Source organism: Coturnix japonica, chromosome 10 (genome assembly GCF_001577835.2).
Source record: "Coturnix japonica isolate 7356 chromosome 10, Coturnix japonica 2.1, whole genome shotgun sequence".
In the NCBI taxonomy this organism is placed as follows: domain Eukaryota; kingdom Metazoa; phylum Chordata; class Aves; order Galliformes; family Phasianidae; genus Coturnix; species Coturnix japonica.
This window is the reverse complement of record NC_029525.1, coordinates 18,130,801-18,150,348: the sequence shown is the minus strand read 5'-3', so window position 1 is coordinate 18,150,348 and position 19,548 is coordinate 18,130,801. Positions and strand designations below refer to the sequence as shown.

General features: G+C 65.9%; 5 protein-coding genes across 5 annotated transcripts; 3 read left to right on the top strand and 2 right to left on the bottom strand.

The window, feature by feature from the left end:
• The first annotated feature begins 1,786 nt into the window (after positions 1-1,786).
• On the top strand, positions 1,787-7,422 carry ANPEP (alanyl aminopeptidase, membrane). Its single transcript, XM_015873456.1, has 20 exons — positions 1,787-2,683; positions 2,882-3,024; positions 3,095-3,231; positions 3,308-3,434; positions 3,518-3,672; positions 3,744-3,857; positions 4,237-4,380; positions 4,478-4,543; positions 4,665-4,730; positions 4,883-5,055; positions 5,151-5,227; positions 5,322-5,455; positions 5,527-5,582; positions 5,668-5,815; positions 5,896-5,987; positions 6,138-6,248; positions 6,317-6,484; positions 6,558-6,698; positions 6,831-6,912; positions 7,053-7,422. Exons 1-20 carry the CDS (start codon positions 2,094-2,096, stop codon positions 7,209-7,211), a joined length of 2,883 nt encoding a protein of 960 aa, XP_015728942.1. The 5' UTR covers positions 1,787-2,093; the 3' UTR covers positions 7,212-7,422.
• A 494-nt stretch (positions 7,423-7,916) lies between these two features.
• On the bottom strand, positions 7,917-11,302 carry LOC107318989 (mesoderm posterior protein 1-like). The gene is made up of 2 exons (XM_015873459.2): positions 8,319-11,302; positions 7,917-8,102 (listed from the first exon to the last, which is right to left on the bottom strand). The coding sequence occupies exons 1-2, from the start codon at positions 9,183-9,185 to the stop codon at positions 7,998-8,000; spliced, it is 972 nt and encodes a 323-aa protein (XP_015728945.1). The 5' UTR covers positions 9,186-11,302; the 3' UTR covers positions 7,917-7,997.
• A 38-nt stretch (positions 11,303-11,340) lies between these two features.
• On the top strand, positions 11,341-13,221 carry LOC107318991 (mesoderm posterior protein 1). The gene is made up of 2 exons (XM_015873460.2): positions 11,341-12,647; positions 13,011-13,221. Exons 1-2 carry the CDS (start codon positions 11,799-11,801, stop codon positions 13,071-13,073), a joined length of 912 nt encoding a protein of 303 aa, XP_015728946.1. The 5' UTR covers positions 11,341-11,798; the 3' UTR covers positions 13,074-13,221.
• A 686-nt stretch (positions 13,222-13,907) lies between these two features.
• LOC107318988 (putative gonadotropin-releasing hormone II receptor) lies at positions 13,908-17,318 on the top strand. The gene is made up of 5 exons (XM_032446875.1): positions 13,908-14,045; positions 14,142-14,381; positions 14,717-15,270; positions 15,436-15,640; positions 15,791-17,318. Exons 2-5 carry the CDS (start codon positions 14,336-14,338, stop codon positions 16,243-16,245), a joined length of 1,260 nt encoding a protein of 419 aa, XP_032302766.1. The 5' UTR covers positions 13,908-14,045; positions 14,142-14,335; the 3' UTR covers positions 16,246-17,318.
• Positions 17,319-17,429: 111 nt separating this feature from the next.
• On the bottom strand, positions 17,430-19,345 carry TMED3 (transmembrane p24 trafficking protein 3). Its single transcript, XM_015873212.2, has 3 exons — positions 19,138-19,345; positions 18,466-18,714; positions 17,430-18,250 (listed from the first exon to the last, which is right to left on the bottom strand). Exons 1-3 carry the CDS (start codon positions 19,276-19,278, stop codon positions 18,014-18,016), a joined length of 627 nt encoding a protein of 208 aa, XP_015728698.2. The 5' UTR covers positions 19,279-19,345; the 3' UTR covers positions 17,430-18,013.
• Between the last annotated feature and the right edge of the window lie 203 nt (positions 19,346-19,548).

Sequence of the window (19,548 nt, the reverse complement as noted above, 5' to 3'; positions counted from 1 at the left end):
GTGGTGTGGCACTCCCAATCAGGGATGGTTTGCAGGCTGCCTGGGTGCTGGGTGGGCACAGCCCGGTGGTATTGCTGTTGAGCGCTGCCCTGTTCCTTTCCCTGACACTTCTGAGGTTGAGTGCTGGTAAAGGCTGGTGCCTCCGAGCAGTGCCTCCCAGGCAGGGCAGTGGTGCATCTGGGACGTCTCCTATGCCCAGACCTGGGGTGCCTGCCCTGTGCCGGGCCCCGGCCTTGTGCTGGACACACGGTGTCCGTTCCGGGACCCCCTCTGCCCGCCCCTCAGTCAGCAGCCCAGGGGTTAAGGTGCCGAGCAGCGGTTCAGGTTACTTCCCTTGGAGCTCGGGGAGGAAACTTTCCTCCCTCTGCCGCCCGAGCTAACGGGGCAGCGGAGCGGAGCGGTGAGCGGCGGTCGGCGCCCCGACGGGAGCCGGGGGGGCCGCGTTTCACCGCGGCTGAGAGCGGGGCGGTGAGTGGGGCACGGATGGGGCTGGGGCCGGGGTCTGCCGGGGCTCCGCGGGCCGGGCGGGAGGGCGGGGGCTGCGGCTGCATGGGGGAATGGAGCGCGGTGTGAGCGAGGGCTCCGGGAGGGGCACTGGGAGACGGAGCGAGAGAGCAGCTCCGGAGGGCAATGGGGTGTGTGTGTTTGGGGGGGGCGGGGGAGGGGTCTGTGGGGTGAGCCCCTGTCTGCGTGCCCCGGGGCCGGAGGTGTCGATTCCGTGCCCGCCTGCGGGGCGATGTTTGCGGGCTGGGGGCAGGCGGGGCTGGGGGCAGCTGGCAGCGGTGGGAGGAGTGGGATCGAATGCCCGGAGTGCGGCGCCGATAGGTCTGCGTGGGGGGCACAGCTGCACCCCCGGGCTCCAGGCAGCACCCCCAGCCGTGATTCGGGGTATGGTGTTCCCTGACACAGCGCCTTTGTAGGGCAGTGTATATGGTGGAGCCATGCAAGGCAGGGGATGTGTGGGCAAGTAGAACTGCTCCTCAGCCTCAGAGATGGGCACCTGGGAGCTGCTGGGCACAGGGCACAGTGCTGAGCACACCTGGGAACTGCAGTGCCCTGAGGACACCGCTCAGCCTCTGCCCAGCTTTGCCCTTTGCTCCTGTACCACTGCCAGCAGTACCAGCCTGGGTTACACTGCTGGAGGTATCAGACCTTGGGAAAATGAGTTTCTAGTCCCAGGCCGAGGTGCACAGAATGTTTCCTCTTCCCCACCCTGCCCTGCATGGGGACTTTGCTCCACTGTCTTTGGCCGTGCCCACGGCAGCCCTGGGCAGAGCTCAAGGGGGCTCGGCCCGGTGGGGCTGGGGCTGCTCTCCCATGTTGGCAGGTGCACAGGGAAACCGTGTCCCGCCCCACGTGCCAGGTGCAGTGCATCGGGCCCGGTGCCTTTGCTCAGCTCCCAGCTGGGGTGTGCAGGCCAAGCTGAGCCCCCCAGGCCCACCAGCGTTCTCCCAGCTGTGTGCTGTGCAGGTCGGGACCCCCAGCTCAGGGGGTACACGGGCTGCTGGGCATGTGCCAGACTGTGCAGGGTTCGTTAGTGCTGGAGTTTGAACTCCCGGCGCACAGCTGGTAATGCAGCCCTGCACTCTGAGAGGGCTGCTGGCAGGGGAGCTCTTCCCTGGCCCTGAGGACCCCCAGCTGCGATGCCATGCTCTCCCTGCCTGCACAGGGGGCCCTGGATGTGCCCATGCTGGGGGCCAGCACCCACCCTGCTGCACCGCCTACCCGATGGTGCAGAGGGGACGTGGCTGCTGGCTGTGACCCCGCTCTGTCCCTCCTTTTGCAGGGCTACACCGGGGCCCTGGAGGGATGCCAGCAGCCCTGGCCCGAAGCCGTGCCTACTGCCGTGCTGCCCAGCCCCGGTGGTGCAACACTGAGCTCCCGTCCTGCCCCAGCACTCGGGATTAGCGCTGCTGCGGGGCGGGGAGGTGGGCGGACGGAAAGCTCCTCGCAGGGGTCCGTCGCCACCCTGAGCCTCATGGTCGTTTAATCGTTCACCCATTAACTTGGACTAATAAACCCCACGGGAGCAAGAGGCTAAAAGCCGTGCCAGCCCAGCACAGCTCCTCCGCGCGCCGCTCCTCGGCCCCGCCATGGCAGCCGGCTTCTTCATCAGCAAGAGCGTGGGCATCGTGGGCATCGTGCTGGCGCTGGGCGCCGTGGCCACCATCATCGCGCTGTCCGTGGTGTACGCGCAGGAGAAGAACAAATCGACGGGAGGCAGCGGCGGCCCCGATGCCACCACCACGGCCAGCACCACCGCTGCCCCCAACAACCCCTGGAACCGCTGGCGGCTGCCGACGGCGCTGAAGCCGGAGAGATACGAGGTGACGCTGCAGCCCTTCCTGACGCCCGACGCCAACAACATGTACATCTTCAGGGGCAACAGCAGCGTGGTGTTCATCTGCGAGGAAGCCACGGACCTCATCCTGATCCACAGCAACAAGCTGAACTACACGATGCAGGGCAACTTCCACGCCTCGCTGCACGCGGTGGACGGCTCCGCGCCGCCCTCCATCAGCAGGACGTGGCTGGAGACCAACACTCAGTACCTGGTGGTGCAGCTGGCTGCGCCGCTGCAGCAGGGCCAGCGCTACCGACTCTTCAGCGACTTCACCGGGGAGCTGGCCGACGATCTGGCTGGATTCTACCGCAGCGAGTACACCGAGGGCAACGTCACCAAGTAGGTGCAGGGCTGGAGGGGAGGGGGCATGGTGCTGTGGGGTGAGGTGGCTGTGGAGCCAGGAGTGCAGGGCACAGTCTGTGTGCCCCTCTGTGCGGGCAGGGTGAGCCCAGGGACTCTGGCTCCCCGAGGGCTGTCAGCCCTTGGCAGAGGGGCCGCAGAGGCCGGGTGCTGTGGTACTGATGGGTTCGCTTGCAGGGTGGTGGCCACCACACAGATGCAGGCCCCCGATGCAAGAAAAGCCTTCCCCTGCTTTGATGAGCCGGCCATGAAGGCTGTCTTCACGGTGACGATGATCCACCCCTCCAGTCACAAGGCCATCTCCAACATGCCTGCCAACAGTGAGTGGGGTGGGGGAGCTCTGTGCCGGGTGGGCGGGCGGGTGGCTGAGCCGTTCCCTGCTCCCCACAGACACCTACGAGCTGCAGATGGATGGACAGAGCTGGAATGTCACCCAGTTCAACCCCACACCCAAGATGTCCACCTACCTGCTGGCCTTCATCGTCAGCCAGTTCGAATATGTAGAAAACAACACTGGGCCGGTGCAGGTGAGCTGAGCACCGTGCCCCACACCCAGGGCACAGCCTGGGCAGCAGCAGAGCCTGGCACCATCTCTCCTCTCAGATCCGCATCTGGGGCCGCCCCACAGCCATTGCTGAAGGGCAGGGCGCATATGCTCTCCAGAAGACCGGACCCATCCTCAGATTCTTTGAGGAACACTACAACACTTCTTACCCGCTGCCCAAGTCTGGTGGGTGTGGGGGGCGTGGGGCTGTGCTGCTGGCAGCTGCTCCAGCTGTGGCCATGCGCCAATGGCACCTCTCCATCCCCCAGATCAGGTCGGCCTGCCTGACTTCAATGCAGGTGCGATGGAGAACTGGGGGCTGGTCACCTACAGGGAGAACTCGCTGCTCTATGACAATGCCTATTCCTCCATTGGCAACAAGGAGCGAGTGTTGACCGTCATCGCTCACGAGCTGGCCCATCAGGTACCTGCTGGGCCCCCACTTACCCCTGGGGACACGGTGCCCTGCTGACATGGTGCTCCACTCCTCTGCAGTGGTTTGGGAACCTGGTGACGCTGCGGTGGTGGAACGACCTGTGGTTGAACGAGGGCTTTGCCTCCTATGTGGAGTACCTGGGTGCAGACTCAGCAGAGCCCACCTGGAACATTGTGAGTGCTGGTGCCAGTGGCCACGGGCATAGGGCATGTGTATGGGATGTGGGGCATGTGTATGGGATGTGGGGCATGTGTATGGGATGTGGGGCATGTGTGTGGGACTTGGGGCACGTGTGTGGAGTGCAGAGCAGAGTTATAGGGTACAGAGTATGGGTATGCTCTGTAGAGCACAGATACAGGACATGGGGAACGTGTATGGGGTGTGGAACATGGGTGTGGGGCATGAGGCATGTGTATAGGGCAAGGGGGACAGGCATGTGGCACAAGGCATGGGCACGGGGCATGGATACGGGGTGAGGGCACAGGCATTCCCTGCTGTCCAGTGCCCAGGCGCTGCCCTACTATGCACTGATGGCTGCACCGACCCCTGCAGAAAGACCTGATGGTGCTGAATGAATTGTACACGGTGATGGCAACCGATGCCCTGACCACCTCCCACCCACTCACCTTCCGCGAGGATGAGATCAACACCCCAGCACAGATCAGTGAGGTCTTTGACTCCATCGCCTACAGCAAGGTGGGTGCTCTGTCTCGGGTGCAGGGTCTGGGAGCGCGGGGTCGCAGGGTGGTCTCTGTGGGGCTGTGTGCTCAGAGCCTCACTGCTCTCTCCGCAGGGCGCGTCGGTGCTGCGGATGCTCTCTGATTTCCTCTCTGAAGATGTGTTCAAGTTGGGGCTGCAGGTGAGCCAGGGGTTGCTGGGCTGTGCTGTGGTGCAGGTGGTTGTGGCAGGTGGTCCCTCCCTGGGGCTCCACGGGGGTCCTCTGCCCCTGCCCACCCAGCTCTCCCGGTGCTCTCCCGCAGTCCTACCTCCACACCTTCGCCTATGGAAACACCGTGTACACAGACCTGTGGGAGCACCTGCAGGAGGTATGAGCGGGGTGGGCTGCTCTCTGTGCTGCTCCCACCCTCCCAACCCCCCTCCAGTTCTGGTGGCTGCAGTCTCCCCTGGGCGAGGGGTGCAGTTCCCGCATGGTGCTGGGCCCCATAGAACCAGGAAACACTGCCAACGCCTCTTGCAGGCTGTCAACAAGAGCAACGTGCTGCTGCCCACCACTATCAGTGCCATCATGGACCGCTGGACGCTGCAGATGGGTTTCCCTGTGGTCACTGTCAACACACTCACTGGCAGCGTCCAGCAGAGCCACTTCCTTCTGGACTCCAGCTCCACAGTGGAGAGACCTTCTGTGTTCAAGTGAGCAGGGCCAGGACACTGGTGTTGTGGAGTGTGGAGGAGCTGGGGGCAGTGGGTGGTAAGAGATGTCTATTGACCTTGTGTCCCCTGCACAGCTACACCTGGATTGTCCCCATCACCTGGATGACGCCCAGCAGAACTGGGGACATGTATTGGCTGGTGGACGTCTCAGGTACGGTGCTCAGGGTCTGGGCTGGGGGCTGGCTGTCCCCCCTGCCTTGTGCTGGTGGGTTTGGGGTAGGAGCTGAACCCCTCCGCCCCCACAGATACCAACAGCAACTTCAGTGTGGGCAGCTCCACCTGGCTCCTGCTGAACCTCAATGTCAGCGGTTACTTCCGTGTCAACTACAACCAGGAGAACTGGGACCAGCTCCTGCAGCAGCTGTCCAACAACCACCAGGTACGTGACACTCCTGTCCCACACACCCTGTTCTGGCGCTGCCCTGTGGCACTGGCTCTGCTCTCCCCCAGGTCATCCCCGTCATCAACCGGGCGCAGATCATTGATGATGCCTTCAACCTGGCCAGGTGAGCGGGGCAGCTGGGCAGCACGCGGTGGGTTGCTTGGCACAGAGGGCACAGGGATCTCCATGCTGCCATCCCCCTGCTGCAGGGCACGGCAAGTCAGCGTGACGTTGGCACTGAATACCACACGCTTCCTGAGCGGGGAGACGGAGTACATGCCGTGGCAGGCAGCGCTCAACAACCTGCACTACTTCAAGCTGATGTTCGACCGCAGCGAAGTGTTCGGGGCCATGACGGTGAGCGCAGCCCCGGGGGGTGCTGAGGGCCAGGGCTGCTGTGTGGGCTGCACGCTGAGCCCTGCACACCCGCTCTGCAGAAATACATCCAGAAGCAAGTGACGCCGCTGTTTGAGCACTATAAGTATGTCACCAACAACTGGACCTCCGTCCCCGACAACCTGATGGATCAGTGAGTGCCGCAGAGCTCTGGGCTGCCTGCCGCCCTGGGTGCCGTGTGGTGCTCACTGCAGTGTGCTCCAGGGGGGATGCGCAGCCCCCCAAGTGGGTGCCCGAGGCTGTGCTCCCATCCCAGCCCCACGGGCTGCTCCTTCGCCCCCAGGTACAGTGAGATCAACGCCATCAGCACAGCCTGCTCCTACGGCATCGCTGAGTGCCAGCAGCTGGCCACCGCGCTCTTCCAGCAGTGGAAGCGGAATGTCAGCAACAACCCGTGAGTGCTGCAGTGCTGCAGGGCCGGGCACAGCGAGGGCTCCGTGCTGAGATGTCTCTCCCCAACAGCATCACCCCGAATCTGCGCTCTGCCATCTACTGCAGCGCTGTGGCCACGGGCGGCGAGGAGGCGTGGGACTTCATATGGGAGCGCTTCCTCGAGGCTCCTGTGGTGTCCGAGGCCGACAAGCTGCGTACGGCCCTGACCTGCAGCACTGAGACCTGGATCCTGCAGCGGTGGGTGCAGGGCTGAGGGGGGGGAACAGGCTCTGCCCGCAGAGCTTCTCACCTGGCAGCTCCCCCCGCACAGGTACCTGCAGTACACCATTGACCCCACCAAGATCCGCAAGCAGGATGCCACCTCCACCATCAACAGCATCGCCAGCAACGTGGTGGGGCAGCCGCTGGCCTGGGATTTCATCCGCGGCAACTGGAAGACACTTTTTGGCCAGTGAGCGCCGCGTGGGGCTGGGAGCAGCAGCTGCGGTCTCCTGCGTGCCGGGAGGGGGGACCCTGGGCAGCTCCAACACGGGGCAGCGCTGCGCCCCGCAGCCCCGGCTCAGCCATCCGTCCCCTCCCCCAGGTACGGCGGAGGCTCCTTCTCCTTCTCTCGGCTGATTTCATCCGTCACTCAGCGCTTTAACACCGAGTTTGAGCTGCAGCAGGTGAGCGGCTGCCGGCTGGCACCTATACCCGGGTCTCTCTGTCCCGCCGAGCCCTGTGTGTGCCCGGCTCCGGTTGCCGACACGGGGTGCTGGCTGCGGGGTCCCCGCACCGCCCCATCCCTTCTGTCCCCCCCTCGCAGCTGGAGCAGTTCAAGGCTGACAACCAGGACATCGGCTTCGGCTCTGGGACGCGCGCCCTGGAGCAGGCGCTGGAGCGGACGAGGACCAACATCAACTGGGTGAAGGAGAACAAGGAGCTCGTGCACTCCTGGTTCCTGGCCGAGACCGCCTCCAGTTAACCCTGCTCCGCTGCCGCTCCCCGCAGCCGGCCCGGTCTCTCGTCCGCTCCGTCGCCGTCCCGCGCCCACCCCGGCCCGGCCCCGCTGAGCCCTTCGCTGCTCGTGACGGGAAGCGCCCGGCGCCTGGATGATGGGCGGGGGGGGCACGGGGCCGGGCACAGCGAGGGCTCGTGCCAGACGTGGGGTCTTGTAAATAAAGAGGGGCACGGGAGCGCGGTGTGGCCGTGGCTGTGGGGCTGAGCGGGGCCGGGGCAGGAAATGGCCGGAGCGGAGGCAGACCCAGGCTGTTAGGAGCCCGGTGCTAAGTGGCTCCGGGGGCTGCGCCGACGCCAGCGCTCGGCCCCTCCGTCTGACGGCTGCGTGTGAGCTCGACCGCGGCGCTGCGGGGGGATGGCACAGCGCCTCCAGCCCCAACCCCAAACACTCGTGGATGCAGAAAGGCGAGGGGGCGCCCAGGTGGAGGGCTGCGGGAGCCCAGAGGTGGGGCTTCTCTGTTACCCCAGCCCTGGGGACATCTCTGGGCTGTGGGATGCACCGGGATGAGCCCCGAATCTGGGGGCAGCACATCGAGGTGTGTAAGGTGGGGGTGAAGGCTGAGCATTGCCCTCCCACGCCCCCCCCCCCTCCCAGGGCCCCTTCCCGTGTCGGGGCGCAGCGAGCAGGAGCCCAGCAATAACGAGGCAAAGTGCATCAACACGCAGCAGCTTTAATGGGGAGCCCCTCCCAGTGTCCTGCAGTGCCCCTTGGCACTGTCCCCATGCTGTGTCATCAGCTGCAGGCAGCACATCAGCTCCACCACCCCCAGCACCGTGCGGGGCTGCAGCCAGGCAGGACAGGGGTCGCGTGGACGTCGGAGGAGATGAACATGTCCAGGTCCAGGGGGCTGCCGATCTGCAGAAAGGCTGCGTGTCAGGTGGCTGTGTGGGACAGGGCTGTGGCCCTGTGCATGCATCCTGGGCTGGCCCTGCAGCTCCATGTGCTTTGTGCTGTTCCCCCGCCCCATGCAGTCACCCTCATCATGGCACACATGTGCACAGCAAGAGCATCCTCCATCCCACTCCACCACATCCCAGACTCTACCGCCAGCCCACATGCACCCATGTGTACCTGAGAGCCACATGTGGGGAGTCCTGAGGGTTCCATGGCCTTTGCTCTCACCCCAGGATGCAGGGAAGGAACTGCAGGCTCCATGCAGCAGGAGGGCTCTGTCCCGGTGCCTTTGGCTGTCATGTATCTCTGGAGGGGCTCCAGTGGGGTCTCTGCTCTGATGCTGCACAGCGATGATGGTGAGGGCTGTGACATGGAGCCCGGTGTCCCATGCAGTGCTGGGGGACTCCCCGCGGTGGGGCTGTAGGAGGGTGATGACCAGAGCCCCATCTCCATGTCAGGAACCCCGTGCAGCTCCGGGCAGGTCTCCATCACGGGGCCAGTAGAGAGCGGCCCCCACGTCCCCATCCCTGCATCCAAAGCCCCGTGCAGATCTGGGGGGCTCCCCCAACCCTCCGAGCTGGGGGGCGAAGCGTCCCTCGGGGCCGGGGGGCGCAGCCGGGGGTGCGGGGGCTGGCAGCAGCCCAGGCCCTGGGGGCAGAGCGGGCAGTGGCGGGGGGCCGCCCCCCGGCGCAGCAGCAGCACCTCCTCGCTGAGGCCCAGCAGCGCCGAGAGGTGGGCGATGTAGCGGGTGGCGAGGCGCAGGGTCTCGATCTTGGTGAGGCTCTGCCCGGCGGGCGCCAGCGCGGGCGGCAGGTAGTGCCGCAGCCGGTGCATGGCCTGCGCCAGCCGCCGCATCCGCAGCTTCTCCCTCTCGCTGGCGCTCTGCCGTGGGCCCCCGGCCACCCCTGAGCCCCTCCTGCCCGTGGGACCCCTGCACCGCCTCAGCCCAGCCCCGCTGCCGGGCCTGCAGAGCTCCCCAGGTGGGGTCAGGGAGGCGGCTGTTGGGGCCTGGAGGCCGTGGGGCGGCAGTGGGGACCCGGCCATGGTGGGTTCTGCTCTGGGGCTGCTCACGTCCGGGGGTCCTTTGGCAGCCCTGGCTTTATGTGGGCCCGAGGTGCGAGGTGACACTTCTGTGGCCACCTGGAGGTGTCAAAACCTACATGGCGTGGGCTGCAACTGGGCCGGGAGCCTGGGAAAGCTGGACCCATTTGCGGAGGTGTCAGTTCTGACTCCTCCAGCCCTTAATTGGCACTGCCCGGTGCTGGGAAGTGTGCAAGGACCAATTCACACGGTCATGAGAGATGCTAACGTGTTGAGCAGCCCTGCCAGCACCTGCACTGTGGCACGGCGCTATGGGGCAGCGAGGCCTTGACCTTCCATTGCCAGCAATCCTGGCATCCCCACACCACTCTGCCCTTTGTGTGCCCCTGCTTTGGTCTCCCTGGCTCTGTGGGATGCTGCTGTGTGTCCCTGAGGTGCTTATGTGCAGCTGGGCACACTGTGTGGGTGTGGACGTACACTGAGCCATGCTTCTTGCCCAGCTGCTGCAGACCCCAGGCCCTGCACCCTCACCGCAGTGCCCTGCACTGCACTCCAATAGCGCAGCCTGGAGGGAGTGGAGGATCCCGGCTCCCCGACAGGGGGCTGCAGGCTCTGCTCTGCTCTGACCCCGGCCCTGGCCGCACTCCAGCACTTGTCTAAACACAGAGGGAGGTGGGAAGTGGCTGCCCAGCAGGGCCGCAAAACTCATTACCCGGGAGCTCGTCAGCTAATGAGACACAGGAGGGGGTCTGGGAACGGGGGGGGAGGCAGCGCCGGAGCTGCACAAGGGGACATGTGGGGAAGGGGCCGTGCCCAGGGCTGTACCTGTGGGTGCAGAGCTCCCTCTGAGCACCCCTAAACAGCACCTCTGGGCTGGATCCTCTGCAGATCCCCATGTCCCCCTGCAGCTCCAGCCCTGTGGGTGCGCAGGTGACGTCAGGAGCCCGAGCACAGTGCTGTACAGTGTTCCAATGATCTCAGACCTTGGGTGGGACAGCACAGGGGCACTTCTTCCTCTGTGAAATCATCAGCATATCTGCTGTGTCTGTAGCATCCGCAGGGTGGGAAATGGCGGCTGGTGTCCTTGTGACATCCAGCTGGGCAGTGCGGGTGGTGGCAGACAGCTGGGAGCTGGTGCTGGGTGCTGGGGTGCCCTGCAGCGATGTGCCCTGCCAGCACGGGGCGCCCCGGGCTGTGTGTGGCTCCGTCAGTGCTGGGAACAGCGTGAGCTCAATGGCAGCCAGGAGGTGCGCAGGGGGGGCCCTGTTTGTTGGCACTGCTGAGTGCTCAGCGACATCCATGCGATGTGACTTCTCAGGGATGGAGGTCCGGTACCGGCACTGCCCCGTGTGGAGAGCAGCGCAGATGAGCCACGGCCCCACTGGGGGTGACCTGTAGTCAGGGCTGATTTCACCACCTCCGTGTCACAGCGTGTGAGGGGAAAACCGAATGACTTCCATGTGATGTTGCTGACGCAGGGGTGGCTCACGCAGCCCCACGGTCAGCACTTCCCGGGGAGCAGCGCCCCGTGACTGCAGCCGGCTCCGCGCCCCACGTCCTGCTCCGTGCCCTGGGCCCGGCTCTGCGCCCCGTGAGCGGTGCTTCACCCCGTGCCGTGCGGGGCTGAGTCCCAGCACACAGCGGGGCCGCGCTGTTACGGGGATGCTCCACCCCCGGCCTTCCTGGATCTCCCTGATCTATTTTCCTTCCCTCGCGGTGCCGGGTTTCCCTGGAAACCTTTACACCCGCAGCGCGCGACTCCTGTGCGGGGCCTGGGAACGCGGCGGGGGGCCCCATCCCAGCCCCCTCCCAGCCCCTGCAGTGGGGACGGGTCCGTGCGTGCCAGGAGGGGCCGGGGCTGCGGCGCTGCGCCACCCGTGGGTGCCGCTGCAGGGACTGGAGATCGGGATCGGGGTTATAGGGTCAGAGCTGAGGGGAAAATGGGGGCAGGTGGGAGTCGGGGCTGCAGCGCGGGAGATGTCAGTCACAGCAGCGGACTTTGGGCACCGGGTGCAGGCAGAGCCAGGCGGCTCCGCAGGCGTCAGGGCTCGTTAGTACCAGCATGTGAAATGCCATTAGCGGGACTGCGGGGGGTGGGGGGGAGCTGGGCAAAGCCCGTTGCCCGGCTGAGGACGGGGATGGGGGCATGGTGCTGGACACAGCCTGGCCCTGCGGGTCACACTGGGGATCAGGATGGGGCGGGACAGTGCAGAGCTGGGCTCTGGGACTGCTGCACTGGGGACGTGGTGCAGACAGAGAAATGCGCCAGCCCCAGTGTCTGCAGCATGCATTGCAGCGCAGAGCTCGCCGTGCTCAGCCCGCTGCCGGCCCAGCAGCTGACCGCACTGCAGACACCCCGTGTGCATCGCTGCTGGGGGGGGCTCCTCCTGCCCTGTGCCAGCACTGCTGCTGGGGTGCGGGCAGTGCTGGGGGGTGGGCAGCACGGAGCAGCCTCACACCGCCGGGGTAAAAATCCTCACCCTCCTGTTCAAAGGATGGCTGCCCTCGGCCCCCGCCTTTGAAGTGCTGCCGACGCCGGCCATGGAGGTGCCACTTCACACCTCCGGCCCAGCATAAAGCCGGGGCTCCGGGGCCGGCGGCTCCCAGCCCTCAGCCATGGCCCACCCGGCAGCTCCCAGCCTCGCGCTGCGCACCGCGTCTCCACCGCTCGACTGGGGTCTCCCCGCAGTCCCCGAGCCCGAGGGCTACAGCAGCAGCTCGCCGGCACCGTCACCCGATTCCTGCGGCCTCTCACCCCCTGCCAGGGCACCGCGCCGCGGTCCCGCGGGCAGGAGGGGCTCAGGGGTGGCCGGGGGCCCACGGCAGAGCGCCAGCGAGAGGGAGAAGCTGCGGATGCGGCGGCTGGCGCAGGCCATGCACCGGCTGCGGCACTACCTGCCGCCCGCGCTGGCGCCCGCCGGGCAGAGCCTCACCAAGATCGAGACCCTGCGCCTCGCCACCCGCTACATCGCCCACCTCTCGGCGCTGCTGGGCCTCAGCGAGGAGGTGCTGCTGCTGCGCCGGGGGGCGGCCCCCCGCCACTGCCCGCTCTGCCCCCAGGGCCTGGGCTGCTGCCAGCCCCCGCACCCCCGGCTGTGCCCCCCGGCCCCGTGGGACGCTTCGCCCCCCAGCTCGGAGGGTTGGGGGAGCCCCCCGGATCTGCACGGGGCTTTGGATGCGGGGATGGGGACCTGGGGGCCGCTCTCTACTGGCCCCGTGATGGAGACCTGCCCGGAGCTGCACGGGGTTCCTGACATGGAGATGGGGCTCTGGTCATCACCCTCCTACAGCCCCACCGCGGGGAGTCCCCCAGCACTGCACGGTGCTCCGGCCTCCAGCGTGTCCTCCTGGCCATCCCCTCCTCACTGCGCAGTGGCAGGGACCTCTCCGGACCATCCCGGTGACCCCATCCTGGACGGGGGGCTGCTGCTGCCAGACTCTGTGGATGCAGAGATGGTCACCCAGGTATGTGTGCGGCCGTGGAGCTGGGATACTAATGTGGGGCTGAGCACAATCTCTCTGGTGGGCTCGGAGTGCTCCTGTGGTGGTGTGGAAGTAGGGTTGGGGTCACAGTGATGTGATCTGGGATTGGGAGTGGAGAGGACCCCCATCTATCCTGTGGCACATGTATGTGGGGTGCTTGGAGCCTTCAGCTGCTGCCACCTTCCCCGGTGCATCAGTTGGGCTCCCGTCAGCTGGCACAGAATCCTGCTGGTGCCCTCATGATGGTGGGCTCTGCCAACCCCAAATGCTGCTGTCCCGCACACAGCCCTGCCCTACATCCCTGCCTTGGCCGTACTTTCCTCACCAACTCTCTCTTCCCCATAGGACATCTCAGCAGATCTGCTCTCCCTGTTGGAAGCTCTGCTCCCACCTCAGCTCCAGCACTGAGCGATGCACCATCGGATGTCCATGACTTGCAGGACCCACCGAGACGTGTCCCCCCCTCGGACAGCTGGGGGGTGGTGTAGACGAGGTGCTTGGAGCCTGGATCCATGCTGGCCGTGACTGTACATAATATACTGTGACTGTATATAAATAAACCCTTTTGCTCACTCTGAGTATCATCACGTGGCCATTTCTGCAGCAGCTGCTGGGCGCGGGATGGGTGCAACGTACACAGTCAACACGGTGGGGCTGAGAGGACAGCAGAGCTGGGGAAACCGCACCAGGGCTGTCACACAGAGCCAGCATCTCTGCGGGACCCTGAGCCGGCACCATGCGGCTGGGGACGGCATCTGGGAAAGCAATTGCCGGGAGGTATCAGGACAGACACCTCCAGCTCTGGGAATGGAGCTCACCAGCTCTGCCCAGGTGCGGCTCAGTGACAGCTGAGCGATGCCCGCAGCCCGTGCCCGGAGCCTGGGAGGGCCCCACGTCGCAGGGTCACCTGGGGGCTGCACTCGGCCGGGTGGAGACCCCGCGGGTGCCGGTTGGAGGGCGGGTACGGGGCCGTAAGGGATCCCCGCGACTCGGGGTGTCGAGCGGTGCAGAGCCCCATCCCGGGGCTGGCGGGCAGATGCTAATGCGCACCGGGATCCCTGGGGCAGGAGGTCTGCAGGGCTAATGAGCCCCACTTATCTGTGAAATGACTGAGGTGACTTGCTAATTACGGTAATGCCCTCCGCCTGGGAGACGCAGCCTTTGAGATGCAAAAGAGCCGCGCTCCCCTCCCCCAGCCTGCAGCCGTGATCCTGCGGAGCAGCTGAGAGGCGGGGATGGGATCTGTGGATCTTTGAGTCCCCACGAACGATACGCCCCAAAACAACGAGCACTGTGCCCCCCACACGCCGCCCCGCAGCGGTAGTCCCAGCTCCGGGCACCCCTCAGCTCCTGGGTGCAGGCACGGGCTGGAGATACACTGTATGTGTGTGTGCACATGTCTCTGTATGCATGAGGCTGCTCACGCTCATCTCTGTGTGGGTGATGCAGGATAAAGGACGGAGTCGTTCCACGCAGGTTGGCTACGTCAAGGAGCAACCTGAGCTGCCAAGGGCGTCCCGCGGGCAGCGGCTGGCGGAGCGCCGGCCGGGAGCGGAGGTGGCTGCAGGCAGCAGAGTGCTGCAGTGCCGGCCCTGCTGCGTGTGTCCCGGCTGGATGCGGCTGGTGCCAATGTGGGAGCGCTGAGCGGGTGGTGTTTGAACAGCCCCGACATGGCCCGGCTCGGCGCGGGAGCGGGGCAGGATGCGGCGGCTGCAGGTGAGGTGTGAGGGGTGCGTGGGGTGCTGCACCTGGGGGCTCCCGCACTGGGGGGCGCCCTTATCCCTGAGTAGGAGGACCACGAGGGATGCTCTGGGGTGGAGTGGACAGGGTGGCATTAATGGCCTGGGGCAGGCGGGGGGCTAAGGAAGGCTGAGACCACTTTCCTGTGCTTATCTGAGATGCCGGAATCCCGTAGCTCTACGGGGTGTGGGGGCTGCAGATGGGAATGCCGTGAGCTGACATGGGCTCCTGGGTGGGTCAGTAGGTCTCCCTGTCCCCTGAGTACCCCCAGCCCTGCATGGGTCGCTCTGTCCATCTGCCTGTCACAGCAGGAGGGGGCTGGCTGGACCCAGGCCCCGCGGTGGGGAACGTCAGCACGGAGCCCTCCAGCAGCGTGTCCCACCCCAAGCAGGGCTGTGCCTGGAGCCCCCGTCCCGAGGGCGCCGAGGAGCCGCTGCTGCTCCCCACCTTCTCGCCCGCCGCTCAGGCCCGCGTGGCAGCCACCCTCGTGCTCTTTGTGCTCTCGGCCGGCTGCAACGTGGCGGTGCTGCGGGCGGCGGGGGGCCGGGGGGGCGGCGGGCGCTCCCACATCCGCCTGCTGCTGCGGCACCTGGCTGCGGCCGACCTGCTGGTGACGGTGGTGGTGATGCCGCTGGACGCCATCTGGAACATCACGCTGCAGTGGCGGGCGGGTGACCTGGCCTGCCGCCTCCTCATGTACCTGCGCCTGCTGGCCATGTACGCCTCCGCCTTCGTCACCGTGGTCATCAGCCTGGACCGGCAGGCCGCCATCCTGCGCCCGTTGGCCATCGCCCGTGCTCGGCGCAGGATCCGCGCCATGCTCCGTGCCGCGTGGATGCTCAGCGCTGCGCTCGCTGTGCCGCAGGTGCCTGCCCTGCCCTGCCCTGCCCTGCCCCGCACACCCTGCGCTCCTGGGGGGGCCCAGGGACTCCTCGGGGGTGGCAGTGCAGCTCTGGTGAGACCCGAGACCCCTGGGTGCCGCCCTGGGGAGCTCCGTCTCAGCCCCTCCCCACCTCTGCTTTGCTTCCAGCTGTTCCTGTTCCACACCGTCACCCTGCACGCCCCGCACAACTTCACGCAGTGCACCACGCGCGGCAGCTTCCCGCAGCCCTGGCACGAGACCCTCTACAACATGCTGAGCTTCACCTGCCTCTTCCTGCTGCCGCTGCTCATCATGGTGTGCTGCTACACGCGCATCCTGCTGGAGATCTCCCGGCGCATGGGCTCCAGTCTCTGTGAGTGGGGCTGGCAGGGGGGGCTGCAGGTAGACCAGTGTGCAGCCTTGGCCAGGATGGTGGAGGTCCTCGCTCCCTCCTTGGGAGGGAGTTCCCATCCTGCCTATGTGGCCGAGCCCTCTGCTCACTGGTCCCATTGCCACGTTTCAGTCTCCTCCAGGGACGTGGCACTGCGGTGCTCCGGGAACAACATCCCACGGGCACGGCTACGCACGCTGAAGATGAGCCTGGTCATCGTCTCCTCCTTCATCCTCTGCTGGACCCCCTACTATCTGCTGGGGCTGTGGTATTGGTTCTGCCCACGGGTCATGCAGCAGAAGGTCCCACCGTCCCTCTCCCACATCCTCTTCATCTTTGGCCTCTTCAATGCCTGCCTGGACCCCATCACCTATGGGCTCTTCACCATCCCCTTCCAGAGGCGCTGCGGCTGTCCCTGTGGGCGCAGCTCGGAGCCTGAGCCACCCTCCCCAGCCACGGGTTCCTTCTCCTGTTCAGCCTCATCCCTGCGGGGCAGGCAGTGTATAGGGGGCACAGAGGAGCCACAGCCACCCATGGAGCTGGGGGTTCCCACTGGGGCTGGTTCCTGCCAGAGCAGCGCGTTGTGAGCCGGGGCAGCCTGATGCCATGAGGATGGCACTCTGTGAGCAGTGAGGGCAGGCGGTGGGGGCTCCGCTCCAAATTCCCTCTGTAAGTGGTAGAGCAGAGCTGCTCCTACAGCCAGGTGGGTGTGAACCATCCTTCTTCCCTCTCTGCACCCATTTATATTACATCCTGGAGCACACTGCAGCAATAAAGCATCCTGTGGCCATTTCATGTGCTGCCTGCATCCCTGGATGTGGGCAGCACAGGGGCTGGGGATGGGTCGTACAGGGAGCTGTTGCTGGCAGTTGTCCCCAAGGCCAGGGTGGTGCTGCCATCCCCACAGCACTGCTGGGGGCTGCACAGCACAGGGCCTGCAGTCCTTCTGGTCCTGTGCCAGCCCTGCACTCGGCTGCTGCTGGGAACAGGAGCTGGGCTGCTGCTGAAGGTCGTTGCGAGGTGCGGGACCGGCAGCACCCAGCAGCACAGCAGCTGCTCCAAGGCCAGCAGTGCTGCCAGGGCCAGGCACACAGCTGTGCTGCTCGGCTACTGTGGGGGCTGCAGCTCTGGCCCACGGTGGGCTGTGGGTGGGACGCCTACAAGTGTGGGAGCTGCTGGTGGGGGAGTGGGCAGCGAGAGCCACTCCTCAGTGGGGTTCCCTGGATCTGGCACATGGAGTTGTGCCGTAAGTGCATTTGATAGATCCTGAAGCTGGACCTGGCACAGAGCACAAGTGGGCAGTGGTGATGGGAGGAATCTGGAGCTGCCAAAATTCATCCCCTTGGACAGAGGGCTGCAGGAGGAGTCTGGCATCACTCCAGAAGGTGCATGGGCAGGATGGGCACAGTGAGCTTTGGGCACCCACCCCTGCACCTTGTTCTGCAGCAGGGCTGGACACGGCCCAGGGCAGACTGGGCTCTGGGGGCACCACAAGAGCCTCACAGTAGCTGCAGGGAGCAGGGAGAGCTGAGCAGAGTTACAGTCCCTGCAGGGTGGTGATGGCAGGGCCGAAGGATGGTGCTGATGCCCTGATCCCACACCATGACCGCATGGCATGGCGCTGCAGGGGCAGCCATACACAGGGAGCAGCATCATGCTGGACACCCGGGAGGGCAGTGGCCATGCAAAGGTGCTGACAGCACTGGGGACACAATGGGGCAGGAGCTTGCCATGCCGTGCTGGGAGCAGTGTCCAATAACAGCAGCAGGAACAGAGTCATGTGGGTTTATTTTGAAGTGGCAAAGTGGAAGGACAAAGTGGTGCTGCTGGAACAGGCCGGGTGCTGCAGTGAACTGCCCCTGGGGGCTGGGACTAAGGGGAGGGGATGGGGCTCTGGCATGGACTCGGGCAAGTACAAAAATATCCTCTGTGGAACATGCTGCTTACTCCTGTGGCCTAGGAAATGTGGCACAGGGAGAAGCAGATGAAATAAACAAGCCAAGAGCCCCTGCTGAAACTCCAACGTGGGAGATGCTGTGTGTGCTCGGGGGACAACCTGCCCACTGCAGAAACAGCAGGGAGCTGTGTGCACGCGGCTGGATTCTAGCCCTGCATGTGAGGGGCTGAGCTGTGCTGGCAGCACGTAGCCCAGAGGTGGCCTGGCACCGGTGGGGGCAGGTGACATCCCGGGGGCTGCTGCTGGGGAGGATGGATGTGGGGATGTTGGTGCTCGGCAGCTGTTCTCCACCGGGTGAGCAACGCCAGCTCTCCCCGTTCCATCCCCAGCCACGTCCCTGCTGCAGCACCATGAGACCCCGGCCCCTCCTGCAGTTTGGGACGGGCACAGCCGTGGCATTAGGTGCCAGCTGCGCTGCTGCCCGGCCTCTTCTCCGTGAAGAAACTTTTGAGCAGCATCACTTGCCCAACGCTGACCACGAACAGGATGACGGTTTCCCCAACCGACCAATACGAGACTCGCCCGTTGAGCTCCTCAGCCCGGCTGCGGTCCTGCGCTTCCCGCAGGCGGTAATGAGTCTGGGAGTCGATCACTGCGTTCAGCGCCTCGTGGATGGTGACGCAGGCGGACTCCATCTGGGGGGACAGGCACGAAGTGTTACCCACGGGGCACGGCTGGGGCGGGGGGGCAGCGGGACACCCTGCGGCTCAGCGAGGGTTCCGTGCCCCAGCCTGGCACCGCGGCTCCGCTCTGCCACCAGGAGGATGGCGGCACTTCTGCATGCAGCACAGGGGAAGGGAGCGAGCGCTGTGCACGGGGCTGTGCCGTTTGGCCACATGCTGCAACGCACCTGAGTCAGAGCGGTGACGCGGGTGCCCATGTCGGGCAGGATGGGAGGCTCGTCGCCCACCTGGAGGTTGAAGTAGACGGTTTTGTGGGAGAACGTGGAAAACTCATTGCTGAAGCAGAAGGTGTAGATCCCCGCGAGCTCAGTGTGGTGCGGGAAGCTGTCGTACTGCTTCTTGGTCTCCCTGTAGATGGCGCGGCCGTTGGGGTCCTCGATGTAGCAGTCGACATCGTAGTGGCCCCCGGTGATCACCTGCACAGGGAGATGTGGGCAGCACCTGCTGGACCCCGAGAACCCAACCCGCACGAAACTATGAAACTATGAAACTATGAAACCCGGCACCACGGGCGGAGCAGTGCTGCCCCAAAACGTGCCACGCGCACAGCCATGTCCCGAGCAGCACGGGCACCGTGCCACTATGCCCACCATCAGCAGGGGCCAGGCTGGGGGGGGCACGGGCAGGATGCACGGAGGGACAGCCCCTACGGGGGGCCACTGTGAGCACGTCCCAAACGGCTCTGATGTGAGCACTGCTGGGCACGAGTCTGGGAACAGCTCCCGGGGCAGCACAGGGGGGACGGGGGGCGCAGGGGCGAGCTGCGGGGGTTGCCCCGCTCGGGGCTCTGCGGAGGCTGGGGGGCACGGGTGGGGACACAGGTAGGGGCAGGGCCGTACCTGGTAGTCCAGCGTGAACTTGAGGCCTCGCTGCAGCTCCTGGTGGAAGCACTGCTTGTCGCTGTCGGGCAGCTCGAAAGTCAGCTCGGTGCCGCTTGCGCGCAGCGCGCCCAGCAGCAGGGCCAGAACCCAGCCCCGCATCCTGCCCCTCACCCCGCACCGCTCCGTCCCGCTCCCCTCGGCCCCGCGATCGCCCCGCCCGTGGCCGTTCCCCCCCCTGACGTGGCGGCGCCGCGGCGCTTCCGGGCGGGGGCGGCTCCGTGCGGGGCCGGGGGACGGAGGGGGAGGCGGGAGGCTGCGGGCAGAGCGGGGATGTAGAACCGCCGTCCGTCACACGGCGTCAGCCCCGCACCGCGCACCGAGCGGCAGCTGCTGCGCTGTGGCGCTGCCCCGCGTCCGCGCAGTGAGATG

Bases quoted from the DNA above. Each gene is read 5' to 3' on its own strand.
- LOC107318991 (XM_015873460.2), top strand. From the start codon at position 11,799: ATGGCCCACCCGGCAGCTCCCAGCCTCGCGCTGCGCACCGCGTCTCCA. The intron at 12,648-13,010 runs GTATGTGTGCGG...TCTTCCCCATAG, and splicing joins ATGCAGAGATGGTCACCCAG to GACATCTCAGCAGATCTGCT.
- TMED3 (XM_015873212.2), bottom strand. From the start codon at position 19,278: ATGCGGGGCTGGGTTCTGGCCCTGCTGCTGGGCGCGCTGCGCGCAAGC. The intron at 18,715-19,137 runs GTACGGCCCTGC...CTCCCTGTGCAG, and splicing joins AGTTCACGCTGGACTACCAG to GTGATCACCGGGGGCCACTA. The intron at 18,251-18,465 runs GTGCGTTGCAGC...CTGTCCCCCCAG, and splicing joins GCGTCACCGCTCTGACTCAG to ATGGAGTCCGCCTGCGTCAC.
- LOC107318989 (XM_015873459.2), bottom strand. From the start codon at position 9,185: ATGGCCGGGTCCCCACTGCCGCCCCACGGCCTCCAGGCCCCAACAGCC. The intron at 8,103-8,318 runs GTACACATGGGT...GCCTTTCTGCAG, and splicing joins TCCCCACATGTGGCTCTCAG to ATCGGCAGCCCCCTGGACCT.
- LOC107318988 (XM_032446875.1), top strand. From the start codon at position 14,336: ATGGCCCGGCTCGGCGCGGGAGCGGGGCAGGATGCGGCGGCTGCAG. The intron at 14,382-14,716 runs GTGAGGTGTGAG...CTGTCACAGCAG, and splicing joins GCAGGATGCGGCGGCTGCAG to GAGGGGGCTGGCTGGACCCA. The intron at 15,641-15,790 runs GTGAGTGGGGCT...GCCACGTTTCAG, and splicing joins GCGCATGGGCTCCAGTCTCT to TCTCCTCCAGGGACGTGGCA.
- ANPEP (XM_015873456.1), top strand. From the start codon at position 2,094: ATGGCAGCCGGCTTCTTCATCAGCAAGAGCGTGGGCATCGTGGGCATC. The intron at 4,544-4,664 runs GTGAGCCAGGGG...GCTCTCCCGCAG, and splicing joins TGTTCAAGTTGGGGCTGCAG to TCCTACCTCCACACCTTCGC. The intron at 6,485-6,557 runs GTGGGTGCAGGG...CCCCCCGCACAG, and splicing joins GAGACCTGGATCCTGCAGCG to GTACCTGCAGTACACCATTG.